At 44.1% G+C, this 19,565-nt stretch overlaps 1 protein-coding gene across 1 annotated transcript in view; it reads left to right on the top strand.

Moving 5' to 3' along the window:
* The first annotated feature begins 1,575 nt into the window (after window positions 1-1,575).
* Window positions 1,576-19,565, top strand: part of ZNF84 (zinc finger protein 84) — a 48,301-nt gene continuing 30,311 nt past the window's right edge. Inside the window, exons 1-4 of the mRNA XM_047761004.1 lie at window positions 1,576-2,075; window positions 11,754-11,880; window positions 12,123-12,218; window positions 15,518-16,405. Coding sequence (XP_047616960.1) covers window positions 2,043-2,075; window positions 11,754-11,880; window positions 12,123-12,218; window positions 15,518-16,405 — 1,144 coding nt within the window. The 5' untranslated portion in view covers window positions 1,576-2,042. The remainder of the gene's footprint in view (window positions 2,076-11,753; window positions 11,881-12,122; window positions 12,219-15,517; window positions 16,406-19,565) is intronic.

Genomic DNA, 19,565 nt, shown 5'->3' with positions numbered 1-19,565 from the left:
ATGAAATAAAGAAAAAAGCTCAGGATTTGGACTTATAGTAATCTAGACTTTTTTTGATATTTTGCATTTTCACTTAAAAGTTTTTTTTCATTTTCATTTTCATTTGTTTCAAAATATTTTCCAAGTTTCCTTATGATTTCTTCTTTGAGTTAGGGGTTACTTAAAAATGTGTTTTTTAATTTCCAAAAACATGAGGATTTCCTACATTTTTTTTTCTGGGATTGATTTCTAATTTATTATTTATTTATTTATTTATTTATTGTCTTTTTAGGGCCGCATCCTCAGCATATGGAGGTTCCCAGCCTAGGAGTTGAATCAGAGTTACAACTGCCAGCCTACGCCACAGCAACGCCAGATCCAAGCTGAATCTGCAACCTACACCACAGCTCATTGTAGCCCAGATCCTTAACCCACTGAGCGAGGCCAGGGATCGAACCTGTGTCCTCATGGATACTAGTTGGGTTAATTTCTGCTAAGCCATGATGGGAACCCCTGATTTCTAATTTTTTTTTTTTTTGGTCTTTTCTAGGGCTGCACCCACGGCATATGGAGGTTCCCAGGCTAGGGGTCGAATAGGAGCTGTAGCCGCCAGCCTACGCCAGAGCCTCAGCAACACCGGATCTGAGCCGCATCTACAACCTACACCACAGCTCACAGCAATGCTGGATCCTTAACCCACTGAGCAAGGCCAGGGATCAAACCTGCAACCTCATAGTTCCTAGTCGGATTTGTTAACCACTGAGCCATGACGGGAACTCCCTGATTTCTAATTTAATTTCACGGTTGTCAGAAAACATACTTTGTATGATTGCAGTCCTTTCAAACTTATTGAGCTTTATGTTGTGGCCCAACATATGACGAATGCTGGAGGATGTTCCCTGCACATGTAAAATTATGCATATTTAACAATGTCTAGGTACAATGTTCTATACAAATCACTTTGGATTCCTAGTATTTCAGTCTTTTCTGTTCTTGCAAATTATGTCTGGTTTTTAGCTTTTGTTAATATTTCCTTTCCTTTGCCTTCTTCAGTTTTACTTTGTTCTTGAACTAGATTTCTGAGAATTTAATTCACATATTATTTTGCTTTGCTATAATTACTGAAGATTATAAAATTTCCTATCATCACTGCTCTGTTTCTCCCACAAATTCTTGCATAGTATTGTCTCCAGTTTGGCCTGTATTTCCCTATTTCATTCCTATTTGTCGAACAGTAAGCTTTTTAATAAGATTTTCAGGAGGGCACAGTCTTTAAGGCATTAGTCCGCTGTGGCCCCCTTTGCCTGGCAAAGCAATAAAGCTATCTTTTTCCCCTTTACCTCCCCAACTTTTTTTTTTTAAGGAAGAAAGGCCTTTTTAAATTATGCTATTAATTGATAGCTTTATTGGCTCTTCCTAGGGCTGCTCAGGTGCTGCAGATTCCCGCAGGGACGTTTTCAGGACCCGCCCACCTTCCCTATTGGCTCCGCCCCCTTCCCAGGCCCGCCTCTTGACGCCCTGCCGTTGAGCAGGGCCTTCGCAGAGGGTTCTGGGAGTAGTAGTTTTGTTTCCCAGGCTCATGGACTAGTGAGGTACTTCCGCGTGCGCCGCACCCGCAGCCGCAGTCTAGTAGGAGCCCAACGGGCTGTATCCGGCTGGGCGTCAGTGCACAGGGGCTTGGGAGTGTTGAGTTTTTGTGGCTGCTGACCTGGCTGAGACGCGAAGTTAACCCAGTCTTGAAGGTCCTGTGCGGACCGGGGTCTTGGCCGTCTGAGCCCCCCACTGTCGATCTGGGGAGTGGGGGAGCCAGCCCGGCCTCGGTCCCTCCTGGGTCAGGGCTGCGGAACCGTACAAACTCATCGCCTGGATTCCCTCTGCCCGGGCCCAGAGCCCGCCTCCCTGCGAGGGAAGAAGCCCCGGACGGGCTGGTGCCTGCTGCTTGCAGACCCTCCCTTGTGGAGCGCGAAGTCCCTCCAAGGACGAGACGGGGCGGGGGGCGGGGGAGAAACAGAGAGACCCTCAGTTCGATCCTTTCCTGCGCATCCTGCACGAAACAGCACGGGATGGCCACCAGGTTTCGGACAGCTTCGTGCTGGGTGAGTAGGGACTTTCTCACTTCTGACAGCTGACTCGCCGCAGGGGTCTATATGTTCATCCCTTCACGGTCACACCAGGGTCTGAACCCACGTGTTCTCCGCCGTCCCTCTACCTCCCCTGTCTCTGGATCTCCAGAAACGCCCCTTGTTTTCTGGCATTTTTGTGTCCGACGCCCTCTCCCTCTGCAGTTACACTGCTTTATTGCCTGCGACGGACCCTCAACTCTGAGGGAAATGAGTCTTTGTGAAGGAAGTGATTCTCTATCATTTCAGGTTTTTTCACGCACAAGTACTGAGTTGTCTTCATGCCCAGACCTTTAGGGCCTCATTAGGGAAATTACTCTCCTCTTTGTTCATTCATTTGTTCAAATGCTTATGAACTGATGTGTTTGCGTGCTGGACCCTGAGACTGGCAGTGCCAGGTAGTGCCAAGAAATTAAACATACGTTTATCCTCTTAAACAGAGCTGTGGTTTGGCGAAGAGGGTAATCATTGAGCAGAATGGTAGGGGTCAACGGGTAGGGAGAGGTGTTTTGTAAGAGGAGAGGGTCCAGTGGACTCTGCAAGTGGTTGATGGATGAGCCAGAAGAAGACGTCACAGCTGTTGTGCAGGCTGGTGACCTGTCCCGTCATGAGAACACTGTTGGAAGAGGTATTCAGGGACAGAGTGTAACTTTGTAGGTGTTGAATATGCTATGCCTGTAGTTGAGTTTGCAGCTCAGGTGGGTGTTTTCAACTAAAATATAAACCCTGGAGGCCCAGGGTCTGACAAACAGCACCCTGAAAAGGACCAAATAGAGGACTCAGAGCAACAGTTTGGAAAGAACTGATGAGAAGAAGGGCCAGGGTGCAAGTGAGGTGAGATTAAATTTGTATGCGTGTGTGTGTGTGTGTGTGTGTGTGTGTGTGTGTTGTTGTTGTTGTTGTTGTTTTTGACTGTGCCCTGGCATTGGAAAGTTCCTGGGCTAGAGATCAAACCTGAGCCACAACGCTGACAACTCTGAATCCTTAACTGCTAGGACACCGGGGAACTCCAAAAGTTGTGTATTATTTTACCCCCTTGGGAGAAAATTTGGAGAATGGTTTTTCCCCTGCAAATTTGAGAAAAGGGAACTTCATAAAAGCCATGATACGAAATGTCTCAGAAGTATTTCAATAAGTCAAAAGATGCCTCTTGGGTTTCTGAATTTATAGCTCTTAAGCAGTTTTTCCAGAGCAGAGAGAATGTTACAGGTGTCACTTCCTGAGAGGTAAAGGAAGTGTTGAAAAGTGGATTGCTGTGGACAAATGAGGCTGTGGACAATGAGATGTAAAACAATTAGTAATAGTATAGACTTTTTTGGGGGGTGATCAAATGTGACAGGAAGAGTTTGGGTGCCAGGGAGAAGGAATTTCACTGAGTGATACAGTTAACCTCAAAATCAGTGAACTTTTTATCTTTAAACAATAGCTACCTAGGAAGTACAGTGAGAGAAAACATATTTGCAATAGCAAATAAAATAAGTGAACTTACTTGTACAGAACCTAAATGAAAAAGACTTTAAGACTACTGAATAGGAGTTTCCATCGTGGCTCAGTGGTTAATGAATCCGACTAGGAACCGTGAGGTTGCGGGTTTGATCCCTGGCCTTGCTCAGTGGGTTAAGGATCCAGCATTGCCCTGAGTTGTGGTGTAGGTTGAAGACGAGGCTCGGATCTAGTGTTGCTGTGGCTCTGGCATAGGTCGGCAGCTACAGCTCCAATTAGACCCCTAGCCTGGGAACCTCCATGTGCTGAGGGTTCGGCCCTAGAAAAGACAGAAAAAGACAAAAAAAAAAAAAGACTACTGAATAGTATCAGTAGGTGCCACTCTTGGATAGGCGCTTTGCCTATATGAAGTCGTTAAAGTCTCATGGCCCCATGAGGCAGGTATGTCCTTATTTTATAGCTGATGAAATGCCTTGTTGAATATTAATATCTTTACCGCATTGAGCCTGCGCATCGTGAATGTTACTCAATTACCTGGCCTTTTGTTTTGTTCTTTAAAATCGAAATATAGTTGATATAGAACATCGCAGTATTGTCAAGTGTACCATGAAGTGATTTGACATTTGCATACATTATGAAATGGCCACCACCCTAAGTCTGGTAATCTGTCCCCATACCCAGCTATTATGGTATTATTGACCATATTCCTCATGCTGCATCCCTAAAGCTTACTTATTTTATAAGTAAAGGTTTATATCTCTTAACCCTCTTTGCCTACTTAACCCACTGTTCCACCTGCTTCCCTATTGGCAACCTGTTTTGTCTCTATATCTATGAATCCATTTTGCTTGTTTGTTCATTTAATTTTTTAGATTTCATGTAAGTGTTACCATAGGGTATTTGTCTTTCCTTCTGACTTATTTTATTTAGCCTAACACCGCTACTTCCATCCATGTTGTTGAAAATGGTGAGATTTCATTTTTTTAATGGCTGAGTCATATTCCATTGTGTATACATACACTATACCTTTTTTTTTTCCTTTTTGTTTTTTGGTCTTTTTAGGGCCGTACTCTCAGCATATGGAGGTTCCCAGGCTAGGGGTCGAATCAGAGCTGTAGCTGCTGGCCTATACCACAGCCACAGCAATGTCAGATCCCAGCCATGTCTGTGACCTACACCACAGCTCATGGCAACGATGGATCTTTGACCCACTGAGCAAGGCCAGGGATCGAACTTCTATCCTCATGGATGGTAGTCAGATTCTTTTCTGCTGAGCCATGATGGGAACTCCCACTAGAACTTCCTTTTTTTTTTTTTCAATCTGGTTTTATTTATTTATTTATTTATTTTTGCCTTTTTTTTTTTTTTTTTTTTTTTTTTTTTAAGGGCTGCACCCATGGCATATAGAGGTTCCCCGGCTAGGGGTCCAGTTGAAGCTACAGCTGCCAGCCTGTGCAGCAATGCCAGATCTGAGCCGTGTTTGCGACCTACACCACAGCTCACAGCAACGCCGGATCCTTAACCCACTGAGCAAGGCCAGGGATTGAACCTGCAACCTCATGGTTCCTAGTCGGGATTCATTTCCACTGCGACATCATGGGAACTCCCCACTAGACCTTCTTTATCCATTCATCTGTCAGTGGACACTAAGCTTACTTCCATATCTTGGCTATTATGTTTTCTTTTTAATTCCCCTGCACTTATGTATCTATCACATGTTTATTTTGTGTTAGGTTTTTCTATATTTTTAAGCTTTATTCTGGGTGCCTTCTAGATTTGTTGTGGTTTTTCTTATTGCATTTTTTAGCTAGTTGCTGCTAGTGTATCCAAGAGCTATTTTCATGTTGATTTTTTTTTTTTTTAACTGCCACCCTCTTGATGTTTCTTATTGGTTCTCATGTTATGTCCGAAGTTTCTCTTTAGGTTTTTTGTTTTGTTTTGTTTTGTTTTGTTTTTGTTTTTGTTTTTGTTTTGTCTTTTTGCCATTTCTTGGGCTTCTCCCGCAGCATATGGAGGTTCCCAGGCTAGGGGTCTAATCGGAGACGTAGCCACCAGCCTACGCCAGAGCCACAGCAACGTGGGATCCAAGCCTCGTCTGCGACCTACACCACAGCTCACGGCAACGCCGGATCTTTAACCCACTGAGCAAGGGCAGGGACCGAACCCACAACCTCATGGTTCCTAGTCAGATTCGTTAACCACTGCACCACCATGGGAACTCCCCTCTTTAGGTTTTTTAGTCAGAAAATCAGATGTTTGTAAGTAATGACAGTAGTTTTTGTTCTTTCCTTAGTGTTTGTCACTGGCATTTTGTTCCTGCTGTGACCAGGTCCTCTAGGACAGTGCTCACCAGTAGAGTTGGTGTGACATCCATATATTGTTCCTAATTTTAGAGGGAATACTTATAATGTTTCACACGAAGTCTCATGTTTTCTATGGGCTTAGGGAAGCTAATTTTTTGTGTCAAAGATATTACTTTTACCTTTAATAAACTGAATTCTGATTTTTGAAAGTTTTAAATTTCAGAGTTCCCTGGTGGCCTAGTGGTTGGGGATCCAGCATTGTCACTGTTGTGGCACGAGATCGATCCATGCCTGGGAATTTCCACATGTTGCAGGAGCAGCCAAAAGAAAAAAAAGGGTTAAATTTTGTCATGGAACTTTATCTGTTAAGATGATTGTTTTCCATTAATGTACTAATGTCAATTCTTTCATTGATAGGGTTTTGTGTCCTTTAGTTTTTTGGATAAACTTAATTTATGGTTTGCTATGTATGTATGTATGTATGGGATTCACTTTATTTGTATTTTTACCTAGGTATTTTGATCAAAGTTAATAATAAATGAGGTTAGACTAAGGTTGTGCTGTCTTTGCCTGGTCTGTGGGGTTATACAGTTTGTATGACAGGTGTCCAGTCATTTCCTGACTCTACATCAGATTAGATGTGAAGGGAATATTCTGTCTCTCAGATGTTGGTAGAACTTACTGTAGAACCATTGTCTTTTTTGGAGAGGGTATATCTTTGATTACTACTCCAGTTTATTTTATGATCATGGACTGGTCAGTCCAGCCTTTGTAATTCTTTCTGGGCAAATTTTGATTGCTTTTATTTTTCTAGGAGATTTTCCATTTCTCCTAAATTTTCAAAGTTATTGGAACAAATTTATAATTACAATCAGTTCTGCTATCATGTTCGCTTTAAAAATTTAAGTGTGTTTCAACACGATTGATATCTTGGGGAACAACATGCACTTTCTGTCTGACTTCAGGCAATCCTCTTTTTACCACTTTAGAGTACAGCTATTCTGACACTCAAACAGGTCTTTTTCAAGGTCAAGTGCCACATTTGTAGTATTTCTTTTCCTTCCTTTCTTTCTTTCTTTCTTTCTTTCTTTCTTTCTTTCTTTCTTTCTTTCTTTCTTTCTTTCTTCTCTTTCTTTATTCTTTCTTTCTTTCCCTTTTCTTCTTCTCTTTCTTTCTTTCTTTCTTTCTTCTCTTTCTTTATTTCTTTCTTCTTTCCCTTTCTTTCTTTCTTTCTTTCTTTCTTTCTTTCTTTCTTTCTTTCTTTCTTTCTTTCTTTCTTTCTTTCTTTCTTTCTCTTTTTCCTTTTTTTTGTTTGTCTTTTTGCTATTTCTTTGGGCCGCTCCCACGGCATATGGAGGTTCCCAGGCTAGGGGTCCAATCGGAGCTGTAGCCACCGGCCTACGCCAGAGCCACAGCAACGCGGGATCCGAGCCGTGTCTGCAACCTACTCCACAGCTCACGGCAACACCGGATCCTTAACCCACTGAGCAAGGGCAGGGACCAAACCCGCAACCTCATGGTTCCTAGTCGGATTCGTTGATTCATTAACCACTGCGCCACGACGGGAACTCCTTTCTTTCTTCCTTTCTTTCTTTCTTTCTTTCTTTCTTTCTTTCTTTCTTTCTTTCTTTCTTTCTTTCTTTCTTTCTTTCTTTCTCTTTCTCTCTCTCTCTCTCTCTCTCTCTCTCTCTCTCTCTCTCTCTCTCTTTCTTTCTTTCTTTCTTTCTTTCTTTCTTTCTTTTGTCTTTTTATCTTTTTTAGGACTACACCCGTGGCATATGGAGGTTCCCAGGCTCAGGGTCTAATAGGAACTGTAGCTGCTGGCCTACACCAGAGCCACAGAAATGCCAGATTCCAGTCGAGTCTGCAGCCTATACCGCAGCTCATGGCAATGCCAGATCCTTAACCCACTGGATGAGGCCAGGGATGGAACCTACAACCTCATGGTTCCTAGTTGGAATCATTAACCACTGAGCCACGATGGGAACTCCTATTTATGTATTTCTCAGCCATTAAATATGTATAAAACTGCTACTGTTTTTTTTGTTTGTTTTTTTCTTTTTTGTTTTTTGGTCTTTTTGCCATTTCTAGGGCCGCTCCTGAGGCATATGGAGGTTCCCAGGCTAAGGGTCTAATCGGAGCTGTAGCCATGACCTACGCCAGAGCCACAGCAACGCCAGATCCAAGCCTCCTCTGCGACCTCCACCACAGCTCATGGCAATGCCGGATTCTTAACCCACTGAGCAAGGCCAGGGATCAAACCCGCAACCTCATGGTTCCTAGTCGGATTCGTTAACCACTGAGCCACAATGGGAACTCCAAACTGCTACTGTTTTTATTAAGGTTCTTTATTTTCTTTTTATATGTGTGCAAAGGTATTACACCCCAACCCAACCCTGTGCTTCCCATAAGCCTAAAACCTGGCAAAGTGGTGATTTTTCTGCATATCGCATCACATTACAGCAGAATTTGTGTATAGCGATCTCCTATACATTTTAACATCTCTTGTGTCTTAGAGTTATTCACCCTTTCTTGATCATAATAGTTTTCTTTTTTAAATCTCTCATTTCTTTTTAGGGCTGCACATGTGGCATATGGAAGGCTGGGGGTCTGATTGGACCTGCAGCTGCTGGCCTACACCACAGCCACAGCAATGCAGGATTTGAGCGATGTCTGCGACCTGCACCACAGCTCAGGACAACACCGGATCCTTAACCCACTGAGTGAGGTCAGGGATCCTTAACCCGCATCCTCATGGATACTAGCCAGATTCATTACCGCTGATCCACGATGGGAACTGCCTAAATTCCCTCACTTCTTGATTCTGCTTGCCCAATTCAATATTTTTGTAGTAGTTCTTTTGTATTTTATTTTTGTTCTTATCAAGCTTAAAAATAGTAAGAGGCTGGGAGTTCTCTTGAGGCACAGCAGGTTAAGGATCTGGTGTCACTACTGTGGCTTGGGTCACCGCTGTGGCCCTAGGTTCGATCCCTGGCCTGGGAACTTCTGCATGCTGTGGGCGCTGCCAAAAAAAAAAAAAAAAAAAAAAGAAAAAGAAATAATAATAAGAGACTTAAAAGAAAATAAGCCTCCTGGTTCACCCCCACTGTCACCCCTGTGGCATCTGCCTCAGGCTTTCACACAGTCCTGTTGCAGTGCCTGGCTTCCAGGTTCCCTTTTCATTGTGAAGTGCCGCCTTCATGAATGGCTGGGGCTTGATTAGGATAGACATGAGTCACAGCTTCATGTACCCTCACCACAGCCTCAGACATGCCCTGTTAGCCATCCCTCCCCTGACCCTGGCAATCACCCTAGCAAAAGCCAAGATGGTCACAGTCATACTTGGCTGTCAGTTATTTTCAGGCATTGGAAAGTCCAGGCTGCACTCTGATTCCAGCCCCTTTCCTTCCCCCGCTCAGGCTGCAGAAGGAGAGGGGAGGCTTGTCTCTCCCTCGACCCCTCACTTTTTTGTCCCCCTCTGGGGCTCCTCGTGGGTCGTATGGGAACAGTGATCAGAGGACAGAAGCTGTATTTTTCTGATGAGTCCCTTTCTCACTGGCCTCTACAGCCTCCCAGACTTGCACCCCTCCCTGCAGGCAGCATTGTTGGAGAGAAGCCTGTCAGTTGCTTCACTTCTCTCTGCCTCCACGGTCTCATCTTCAGAATTTCCCAGGGGGAAGTTCCTGTTGTCACTCAGGGGTGACAAACCCGACTAGTATCCATGAGGACAGGGGTTTGATTGCTGGCCTTGCTCAGTGGGTTAAGGACCAGTGTTGGCACAAGCTGTGGTGTAGATTGCAGATGAGGCTCTGATCTGCCATTGCTGTGGCTGTGGTGTAGGCTGGCAGCTGCAGCTCTAATTCCACCCCTAGCCTAGGAACTTCCATATGATGTGGGTGCAGCCTTAAAAAGAAAAAGAAAAAAATCCCAGGGGGAAACATACCAGATTCCTTGTTTACTGACATCCTTAAATGCAGGTCAGCCCTTCCTGCCTATAGGCTTGGTGGACATGGGGGGACATAGGGCTGAGTGAGATGTCCCACTTCACTTCCCACAGGTGCTCTCCTTATGGGGGTGTGAAAGGGGGCGCTCTAGCTGCAGCTTGACTGTCTTCAGCTCCTGTACCTCCCTTTCTCACTGTGTTACAGGACAGTGTCTTCAGTTTGCCTGGCCAGGATTCTGGCTACCTCCTCGACATCCTTTCCCTGCACCCCATCATCTCCATCAGGACATCTTCTGCCTCTGTCTTCAATTGATGCCCAGGAACCAACCTCTGCTCATTACCCCCTGGGGCTTCATCTTCCATAGGAATGAGGCCCACCCCCTGCTCCTTGGCAGTCACAGTGATTGCAGATGGGAGTCAGAGCAGGCCACCCTAGTTCAGGGTCTTCTGGTGACTTCTTCTCCCTTGGAATAAAATCCTAAGTCCTTACCACATCCTTGCACCCCACAGGCCTGTGCCTTTGTTTTCACAGGCACAGGCCTGTGTAGGCGACTCTTCCTACAGAAATCTCCGAGCTCCTTGTCACATTACTTGGGCTTCTGCCCAAATGTCACCTCTGCAGGGGGCTGCCTGATCATCCATCTGAAATGGCTCCTGTGCCTGCCTCCCCAGGACCCTGTCCCTTGACACTGAAGGAGGCCTGTTAGAGCACTGTCACCACTGGCCTGCGTGCTTACGGGCTTCTCCTCTTCAGGAACAGAAACCCACTGAGGACAGGGATTCTGTCTATGGTTGGTGCCTAATGAATGCTTGTTGAATGATCTCCTGAGGATCTGTGGCTTGTTACTCTTTTTTTTTTTTTTTGGTCCTGTGAAAAGAACTTGTTGTAAACACACTGGGTGATTCTCAGAGGCATCAAGCACCACACATACAGGCTGCACGGCTGACACTGTGACTTGGACTGCAAGTTCAGGGTCTGTGCTGGGTGTCCCCTGGTCGGCCTGTCATGGGCTCCTTATTTACTTGAAGAAAAGCTGGGAATTCACCTACTTGGCACATTTTTTATTTTTATTTTTTTGCTTTTTAAGGCTTTATGTGTAGCATGTGGAAGTTCCCAGGCTAGGGGTCAAATTGAAGTGGTAGCCACCAGCCTACACCACAGCCACAGCAACACCAGATCTGAGCTTCGTCTGTGATCTACACCATAGCTCACAGCAACACTGGATCCTTTACCCACTGAGCGAGGCCAGGGATTGAACTGCATCCTCATGGATACTAGTCAGATTCGTTTCTGCTGAGCCACGATGGGGACTCCCCCTTGGCACATTTTTTAATGTGCTGTCACTCCCACTGAGACTCTGGGTGGGCTGAGCAGCAGGCAGGACAGCAAGCGTTCTGGAGGGTTAGACCTTCTCACTGTATCTGGCGGCCTCATTTAGAATCTCTCTCCACCCCTGTGCAAGGCATCTCTAAATGTGATTTTATCAGGCTTGAAACACCTTATTACATGCATAGATACTTGTTTCCCTCTACAGGAGTGAAAGCTTCCTGAGGGCAAAGTGTGTTTTAGTCATCTCCAAATCTTCAGGACTCAAAAGAATTACCTGGTTCAATTATTATGATCTTTTTTTCTTTTTTGTCCACCCTATGGCATATGGAGTTCCCAGTCCAGGCATCAGATCTGAGCCACCATTGCGACTTAAACCACAGCTGCTGCAACACTGAATCCTTAACCCATGTGCTGGGCCTGGGATGGAACCTGTATCCCAGGGCTCCAGAGATGCTGCTGATCCCATTGCAGGATCCCCAGTGAGAGATCCTCTTATCTTTTAAAAATTCTCTCTCAATGTGAAAGCTGGCCTGGGCACCTGTGGAGGGACATTTTTCCTTTTCTGGGTCCTCTTCTTCTTCCCCATGTCTCCCAGTGTAACTGCAGCCTACTGAAAGGTGTGTGTATTGTTACAGGGGTTGTTGTCTTTCAAGGACGTATCAATGGAGTTCACCTGGGAAGAGTGGCAGTTACTGGATTCTGCACAGAAGCACCTGTACAGGGATGTGACTCTGGAAAACTATAGCAACCTGCTGTCTGTGGGTAAGTACAGTTTTTCTGTGCAGCTCAGATCATAAGACATAGCATGCCATCCCTTTTTCTTCTGTCGATCTACCCTGGGCCCTTTGAAGTACTTAATGATTATGGACTTGAACTCTAGAGGCTAAATTCTTAGTCCCTATTTAGGGAATAGGGATGTGCAAATGAGCTCTTTCCTTTCTTACCTCCTGAACCCTTAGTCCCCAGCAGGTTGGCCCACATCCTTTGTGGTTTTTCTTTAACAGGTTATCATGATACCAAACCTGATTTAATCTTCAAGTTGGAGCAAGGAGAAGAGCCATGGATAGTAAATGCCAGCATTTCCGGTCAGAGCTGCCCAGGTAGGTGAGCAGAAACCATAAATCCAAGAGGTTGGTTGTGAACCAGGGCTGGCGCCCAGCCAGTGTCCTGTGTAGAAACTTTTCTTTGGGGTCTTTGAACCATTGGGGCAACTTGGGATGAGCCCAAGAGTCCTCAGGTAAGGATGTGGCCCTCGCTTTCCTCCCATGGTTCCAAGAGGTTGGTGTTCCCCTCTCTGCATTCTGCTCAAAGGTTGCTTTCTAGATTAGTTTCCCTCTTTCTGGCACCTTCTTTCTCTACTTACCTTCCTGTGGCCACGGGCCTTTTCTCTCTTGCCTCTGCAGTTAAATCCCTCTACTTGACCCACAGTCTGTCATTTTGTTCTCGTCACTTCACTATCTTGAGGGAGATTTCATTGCTTCCTCCTCTTTTCTCACACCAGTCACCTGGAAATTACAATTGTTACTTTCTTGGGTGCTTTTCTTACTCCTCATACCCTTCCCTTCTGAGCTGTCTAAATTCAAGCTTCTCTCCTATATTGTAACTGTTGAAAAGCTCTTCCATCCTGAAAATGGAAGTTTCCTTCCTCCTAGCCTTGTGACAGGAGATGTGCCATCCTTGTTCTCTTTGCATTCTGTACTCTAGTCCTGGCTTCAAATGCTTGCAGGTGAACACCCCTTACTTTCCCTCTCTGTATTCTCAGTAGCAGAAATGGAAAGGCCCTTCTGAAATTGCTATTTTTTCACAGTTTCCCCACCACTATTGGGAAGAAAGTTTAGTAAGCAGGCCTGAGGAAGCAGGACAGCTACTCAAGAGCCCATCGAAGCAGTCATGTACTGGGTTTAAGGCCGTGTGCCTGACAAGTGCTATTCACTTTCCTTTAACCCCTGTCTGTCCCTCTCATCATCACACTGTTTGGGCTTCATTGATGTGCTTTTCCATTCTCTCTGCACCTCCTGTCCATCCTTAAATGTCGTGTGCTCAGGGCTGTTTTTTGACTGCCCATTTAATTTGCACACGTTCCCTGAAGATCTCATCCCTCATGTCATTTGACGCCACATGTATGCTATTGGTGCCTACTTTTTTTTTTTGCTTTTTAGGGCTGCACCCCCAGCACATGGAGGTTCTCAGGCTAGGGGTCTAATCGGAGCTACAGCTGCCAGCCTACGCCACAGCCACAGTAACACCAGATCCAAGCCACATCTGCGACCTACACCACAGCTCATGGCAACACCAGATCCTTAACCCACTGTGCAAGGCCAGGGATCAAACGGCAACCTCATGGTTCCTAGTCAGATTCTTTTCTGCTGCACCATGATGGGAACTCCTGGTGCCTCCTTTTTCTTGCACCCTGGATCTAGGTCTAACTGCCCACCTGCTATCCTCATTGGGATATTTAACTAAGATCTCAAATCTCAAAAGATCCAAAACTGAGTCCTTTGTTTTTCCTCCAAACATGTTTCTCTCCTAGTGTTTTCAGTCTCAAAGAGCAGCACCCCCTGCTTCTCAAGTCTGAAATCTAGGGGTCATTAAATCCTCCCCTCCTCTGGGTTCCCACATCTAATCCCTTAGTACATTTCTTTTTTTTTTTTTTGCTATTTCTTTGGGCCGCTCCCACGGCATATGGAGGTTCCCAGGCTAGGGGTCGAATCAGAGCTGTAGCCGCCGGCCTACGCCAGAGCCACAGCAACGCAGGATCCGAGCCGTGTCTGCAACCTACACCACAGCTCACGGCAATGCCGGATCGTTAACCCACTGAGCAAGGGCAGGGACCGAACCCGCAACCTCATGGTTCCTAGTCGGATTCGTTAACCACTGTGCCATGACGGGAACTCCCTTTAGTACATTTCTTAATTCTCTCTCCAAATAGGTCCGCAATGCTCAGCTCCAGGATAATCCATCCTAGATCTAATCCATCCTGGACCCTTGTCATGCTGGACTATTGCCACAGCTCTTAATTTGTCTCTCTGCCCTTTTCCTATTTGTTTTATATGGAGCAGCCACATATCTTTTAAAAGCACTAGACGAATCAAGTTCCCCTCTAATTAAAATGCTTTGGGTAAGATGAAAACTCTTTCCTGGGGCCTTGCCTTTACTTTGGTTCTTGCCTTCAGTCTGTTCCCTAGGTGGATTTCAGATATCCTGGCCTTTTTCCTGTTTTTAACCATGCCAAGCAGCTTTCCTCCTTGGGAACTGTGTACTTACTCTTCTTTCTGTTCAGAATGCTCTTGCCTTAGTTTTCTATGGCTCACTCAGCCTCATTTTTAGTGTCTCAATGTGCATACCTAAATGTCACACCTAGCTCTTCTGTAGCCTGTGAATTCACTTTTGTTTTGTTTTGTTTGTCTTTTTGCCTTTTCTAGGGCCTCTCCTGTGGCACAAGGAGGTTCCCAGGTCAGGGGTCTAATCGTAGCTGTTGCAGCTGGCCTGCGCCAGAGCCACAGCAACACCAGATCCAAGCTGCGACTGCACCCTACACCACAGCTCAGGGCAACGCTGGATCCTTAACCCACTGAGCAAGGCTAGGGATTGAACCTGCAACCTCATGGTTCCTAGTCGGATTCGTTTCCACTGTGCCACAATGCGAACTCCTGAATTCACTTTTTGAGTAATTTCTTGCACCAATGAAATTCAGATACAGGAGAGTTGGCATTGGCTTCTAAGTGCAGGCTAATTTTTTTTTTTTTTTTATTGGCCATGCCCTTGGCATGCAGAATTCCCTGGGCCATGGCTCTCCCCTGTGCTACAGCAGTGACCTGAGCCACAGCAGTGATAATGCTGGGTCATTTTACTGCCAGACCACCAGGGAACTCTCAGGCTACATTTGTATTTTTATTTATTTATTTATTTTCTTGTCTTTTTGCTATTTCTTTGGGCCACTCCCACGGCATATGGAGGTTCCCGGGCTAGGGGTCCAATTGGATCCAAGCCGCGTCTGCAACCTACACCACAGCTCACGGCAACACTGGATCCTTAACCCACTGAGCAAGGCCAGGGATCGAACCCGCAACCTCATGGTTCCTAGTCAGATTCGTTAACCACTGTGCCACAATGGGAACTCCCTCAGGGTACATTTTTAAAACTTCTATCTTAAAAAACATTTTTGATCACTGTTAATTCACTATCCATTTCCATAAAAGAACTTGGTTTGGTCAATTCACTTCCCCTTGCCTCACCGTTATTATGTGGCACGTGTGCACTTGGTCAGTACTTCTTTTGAACCAGTGTTAGGCCTGGACCAAAAGAAAAAAACTCATTACATGGCAGTTCTAAAGCTCTTTAATTCTATATTAGGTTTCTATTATGATTTTTAAAATATGATTTTTTTTTTTTCCCCTAGAAGGTTGGAAAGAATGGTATCAGAATAATCAAGATGAGCTTGAAAGTGTTGAGAGAAGCTATGCTTGTAATGCATTTGGAAAACTTCATCTGAGCAAACCTCACATTTCTTCACGACACAGAATCCTCAAATATAACACACACGGGAAAAGTTTGACACAGAACTTAGCTTCATCCAGAAGTTATCTAAGAAAGAATCCTGATAAGTTTCATGGATATGAAGAATCATATTTTCTCAAGCATCAAAGAGCTCATAGTATAGAAAAAAACTGTGTATGTAATGAATGTGGGAAAGCTTTTCGTTGTAAATCACAGCTCATTGTACATCTCAGAATTCATACAGGAGAAAGACCATATGAATGCACTAAATGTGAGAGAGCCTTCAGTGCCAAGTCAAACCTTAATGCTCACCAGAGAGTCCACACAGGAGAAAAGCCCTACTCCTGTATCGAGTGTGGGAAAGTCTTCTCTTTCAGGTCACAGCTCATTGTCCATCAGGAAATTCACACAGGAGGGAAGCCTTATGGTTGCAGTGAATGTGGGAAAGCCTACAGCTGGAAATCCCAGCTTATTTTACACCAGAGAAGCCATACAGGAGTGAAACCCTATGAATGCAGTGAATGTGGAAAAGCCTTTAGTTTGAAGTCACCATTCGTTGTACACCAGAGAACTCATACGGGAGTGAAACCCCATAAATGCAGTGAATGTGGGAAAGCCTTCAGGAGTAAGTCTTACCTCCTCATTCACATTAGGATGCACACAGGAGAGAAACCCTATCAATGCAGCGAATGTGGGAAAGCCTTCAATATGAAGACACAACTTGTTGTACATCAGGGAATTCACACAGGAAATAATCCTTATCAATGCAGTGAATGTGGGAAAGCCTTTGGTAGGAAGGAACAGCTCACAGCACATCTAAGAGCTCACGCAGGAGAAAAGCCCTATGGGTGCGGTGAATGTGGGAAGGCCTTCAGCAGCAAATCCTACCTTGTTATACACAGGAGAACACACACAGGAGAAAGACCCTATGAGTGTAGTTTCTGTGAGAGGGCCTTTTGTGGGAAATCACAGCTCATTATACATCAGAGAACTCACTCAACAGAGAAGCCCTATGAATGCAGTGAATGCGAGAAAGCCTATCCTAGGAAGGCATCACTTCAGATACACCAGAAAACTCATTCAGGAGAGAAGCCCTTTAAATGCGGTGAATGTGGGAAAGCCTTCACTCAGAAGTCATCTCTCAGTGAACATCAGAGAGTTCACACGGGAGAAAAACCATGGAAATGCTCTGAATGTGGGAAATCCTTCTGTTGGAATTCAGGGCTTCGTATACATCGAAAAACTCACAAGTGAAAAATCAGAACATAGTAGGTGTTGAAAGCATCAACACAGAAGGTGGTCCTCAGCAGACTTCAGATGATAATAGACAGGATATATAAGCAGGAAGTCCTAAGAACACACTCTTACCAAGTTAGCCATGCAGAAGAGAGACCAATCACATTTGGAACAGATGTGCAAAAGCTTTCAGAAATAAGTCATGGAGTAAGGAGCTGTAACTGTCAAGAATAGTAGCATCATTATGAAGATTTAATTTGGGGGGTTCTTATTGAGAATTCCTTATTAAATTTCTTAATCAGGAAAGCACTTTCTCATAGAAGATGTGTTCCATGAGGAGTCACATTCCAGATTTGATGCTGTGTTTTAAAGTGAAGAAAAGGCTTTTGCTTAGTGGAATATAAAGTTTTTTAAATTTTAATATGTAAATAGAGTAATAGCAGGAAAACAAGGAAATATTCTGAAGGCTAAGAGGTATTGAGGGTGACTCTCCTGAGTAACACTGAGAAGCATTTTTAAAATTTTGGTATTTTATTTTTAAATGTAATTTGTTATATTTGATAGTTTGTGGGAAAACGTCCCCCAATATTCTCCATATTAAATGCTAAATATCAGTATTGTCTCTTTATTTCTTGGCAATATTACTAGAATAATATGGTTTTTAATCAATGGGAGGATTTAGTTCTCACTCCAAATGAGTTATTCAGTAAGTGGGTCTGGCAGTTTTTATGAAGCTGCTACCCAAGAGCAGCACTCATTGTAAGGAACATTGATTTTATGTATTGGTTCAGTGTCCATTACCCATCGTTTGATAAGAGCATCCTAGATTTCTCTGGAGAAATAACTCCTGTGTTTTGTGCATCACTGTGGTGGGTCTTTCAGGGTATTCTTTCCACTACCTACATATGAGCATTTTAACCATTTTTGGGAATTGTGACCTCTTTTCCAGGAGTTCGAGTCTCTAATTCAGTCTCACATGAACATGAACCAGAATAAACAGAACCCATTTATTCTTGTCCTAGAATTCTACTGAGACCACCAATTAGTTCCTGCTTTATTGATTTCTTGGGATAACTTTGGATACTGCCCCTCTTTGAAACTAGTTTTGTGGTCTTCTGTGTGCTTCTTCATTTCACTAAAAATACTTTCTGCTAAAGGTAAGGAGAATGAGATTCTATTTCTTGTAGCTGAAGGGCTTTAAATGATTAGGTCCTAAACTGTCAAAGAAAAGTGGGGTTATGTGGTTCAGGTTTTTTCCTGAGACAAGAATAAAATCAGTTTCTTGTTTATATTTCAAGATGGATACTTTAAAGCTCATAGTACACAATAGTATTATTGCTTGTGTGCACCAAGAACCTTGTGGCCTCTGATGGTAAGATTCTGGGAACACTGAGGAACTGTTGTTCTAGAAGAGTAGTAAATTTATGAGGAAATCTGGGACAGTAGATAAGATGGCTAGTCTTGGTTGTAGCCAAAATTTTGTCTTTACACCAACTAAGTCTTGGAGACAGAGTTTTGGGTGAAGCAGAAAGAACAGCTTTATTGCTTTGCCAAGCAAAGAAGGCCACAATAGGCTAATGCCCTCAAAACTGTGTCCCCCCTTTAGAGGGGATAACAGGGGTTTTTATAGGTTTAGCTAAACAAACAACAACAAAAAACAAACCCAGGCCTGTTGGTAAGTATCAGGGAGCCAGTATTCTCCCTCCTTGGATCATTTCACAGTCGTCAAGACTGGTATCAGGGGGTCTGGTGATGTTTTCTGGTGGTCCTCTTGACTTTTGCAGCTAGAATTGCTTACAAAAGTAAGGGAGTATTTCAAAGAAAAACACCTGGCACATGATAGCACTCTTAACTAGAAAGTAATTGTTAGTAAAAGCAGTTAAGCAAGGATGAAGTCATTTGTTAAAAGCCAGTTAGAGTAAGTTAGTGGGACAAATCCCGGCATAACATCATGGAGACTGTTTGAACTAGTTTTTAGCTGTAATAATATGTCCTAATCATCAACTTTTGAGTCAGCCTTTGAGACTGACATTAGGACTGGAAAGCTAAAGGAAAAGCCTTCACTTCAAAACACAAGGATGCGGGCTTGTATACAGTTTGTTACATCAGCTCTTAAACACAACAGTGACAGACTTGAAGGCCTGGAATCTCATCTCAAGCAGAGGTTTGAGCTCAGCAGCTCCTTGACCTTGCTAAAAAATTGCTTGCTCATAGCTGTGGGATTGAGACGGTGGAAATCGAATACATACTTGACTTGCTCTTTAAGAGTCATCTACCTTAAGTGCTCACCCATCCCTTATGTAAGCATGCATTGGTTTAGAAAAGTTGTCTCTTGGTAATTGGTAATTTGAGTAGAGACAACTGCGAAGAATCTGAGGACTCATCCTGGCAAACTCCTGATATATTTTGCACTGTATGCTTCTCACTTGGGGATACAGACTAGATGTTGGCAAATTGTAGCCCACAGGTAAATAGAGCGTGCTGCTGGTTTTTGTATGGATGGCAAGCTAACAGGTCTTTATGTTTTTAAATGCTTTTTTAAAAATCCAAACTAGTTTATGAAAAAATTATTTGAAATTCAAATTTCAGTATCCATTAATCAAGTTTTATTGGAATATAGCCAGACATAGTCATTTATGTTACTGTCTGGCTGCTTTTGCACCTCAGTGGCAGAGTTGAGTAGTTGCCATGGACACCGTATTGCCCACAGACTT

Source organism: Phacochoerus africanus, chromosome 15, assembly GCF_016906955.1.
Source record: "Phacochoerus africanus isolate WHEZ1 chromosome 15, ROS_Pafr_v1, whole genome shotgun sequence".
NCBI classification, from domain to species: Eukaryota; Metazoa; Chordata; class Mammalia; order Artiodactyla; family Suidae; genus Phacochoerus; species Phacochoerus africanus.
This window is presented reverse-complemented; position numbering and strand designations above follow the sequence as displayed.